Genomic DNA, 1935 nt, shown 5'->3' on the forward strand with positions numbered 1-1935 from the left:
AATTAAATTACTGACAATTTAATTCATTGACTAATTGAAACCTTTGTATTCCGCTTAACTTATATCATGTGACGGATACAAAATCCACCTGCAGGGTTTTCACACGAGACTTGTAAGCATTCATAAAGGGGTATCATCAATTTCAAAGCTGAGACATGGATTCTATCAATTAATTATTATTTCACAAATGTATTTTACTATTATTCAATTTACCAAAAATACATAGACGCGTAATTGAGTCGTACCTTTTAATAAATCAAAATAATGAACAAATTACATTGATCATAATAATTATATCAAGATTAAGAGTATAAGTACATTTAATGAACGAGAGAATTTATTTTATATATCCAGTACAAAAACACTTATCTCTACTTGGTCTGTTCAATACATACAAAATGTACTAGCACAGGAAGACGAAACTATACCGTTCCCATAATGAAGATACATTATATTAATCTTGTGCTACAATCATACCGATAACTTTGTCCAATTTACATCTTAGATTGTGAACATAAATTTTATACTTATAAGAACCGATGATTTAATCTTCCGTGTATAAGCTAAACTCTATACACTAAATCATCTACTATATAAGTAAAAGACGCACATACTAGTACATGATCTATTTAAATCTTTATTAAACAATAAATAAATAATTATTCTATAATAAATATTATATCTAAACACATGGTTAATAGTACATATCCCCACAATAACAACAAGAATCTCACCCATGTAAGTACTGTGCTTTAAAATGCAAATTGGGACATGGGAGGGAAAGGAGAAAGGGAGATAGCTGGGTTAATTTGTATGAATGAAGGTCCATGTGATAGAATAATTACTTGCCACTAGATTTAGTCAGTGACAGATGTCAAACAACAAGAGGGCAACTGGACCAAATGGAGAGCCGGATCCTTGCCCACTTGCCATAGTTCAAGTCCCTAATAAATTAGGAAAGTAAGATATATAAACCAATGAGAAAGAAGACTGAAGATTCCTATTCCTAGTCATTCAAGAAAACAGGAAAACAATTCCCATTCTCAGTCATAGAAGGAAACCAAACTCTTCCTATAAATTCACTAGCAAAAGCCTCATAGTTTCTCACTTTTCATTCAATTGAATCAATCTTCATTATCACTCTCGAAATGGCCCCAATCAAAGTAACAACAAATAATTTAGAGCAACACCACGAATCAAGAAGGGCTATGACGTCAAAGGCAATAAAAGCAATAGCATTCAAGAAACAACAAACAACAAAAGTTTTCCAAAAGGGCGATGCAGTTGAAGTAGCAAGTCAAGAATATGGCTTCATAGGTTCCTATTATACTGCAACTATTATTTCTTGCCTTGGCGATTATCATTACAAAGTCAAGTACAAAACTCTGTTGACTGATGATGAGTCTGCGCCGCTAGAGTGTATTGTCACTGCCGCTGAGGTCCGCCCTGTGCAACCTGATCAACATGAAATAATGTCGGAAAACAACTTCCGTATGTACGACATGGTTGATGTATTTGCCAACGATGGCTGGTGGTTCGGATTTATTAGTGGAAAAATTGGACAAGAATACTATGTCTACTTCCCTACTACTGCGGATAACATTGCATATCCTCCTGATGTGTTGAGGTTTCATCAAGAATGGTCTAATGGCAAGTGGATATCTCTTCCTAGACAAGGAAGGATTTTTGACTTACACTGATTTTGATTTACCGTAGTGATATGAATGTCACTTAATCATTCTCTTTATGTTCAAATTTCATCGCTAAATTGTTATATATGCTGAATTGCTGATCATGTAGTTTGTTATTGTGTTTAGCCTTGAATGTCGTATTATACGTTTTCGAATAGTACTCATTTCGAATTTTATGATATTGTGCTTATATACAAATGAGATGCATTATTTTTCTTTCGTAATATAAGGATCAACATTCTAG

The 1935-nt window shown here is 33.3% G+C and overlaps 1 protein-coding gene across 1 annotated transcript; it reads left to right on the forward strand.

Annotated features, from left to right (window-relative positions):
• Positions 1 to 1208: 1208 nt before the first annotated feature.
• On the forward strand, positions 1209 to 1700 carry LOC132617139 (protein AGENET DOMAIN (AGD)-CONTAINING P1-like). Its single transcript, XM_060332073.1, has one exon. The coding sequence runs from the start codon at positions 1209 to 1211 to the stop codon at positions 1698 to 1700; it is 492 nt and encodes a 163-aa protein (XP_060188056.1).
• Positions 1701 to 1935: the final 235 nt, after the last annotated feature.

Source organism: Lycium barbarum, chromosome 1 (genome assembly GCF_019175385.1).
Source record: "Lycium barbarum isolate Lr01 chromosome 1, ASM1917538v2, whole genome shotgun sequence".
Taxonomy (NCBI): Eukaryota; Viridiplantae; Streptophyta; class Magnoliopsida; order Solanales; family Solanaceae; genus Lycium; species Lycium barbarum.

Bases quoted from the DNA above. Each gene is read 5' to 3' on its own strand.
- LOC132617139 (XM_060332073.1), top strand. From the start codon at position 1,209: ATGACGTCAAAGGCAATAAAAGCAATAGCATTCAAGAAACAACAAACA.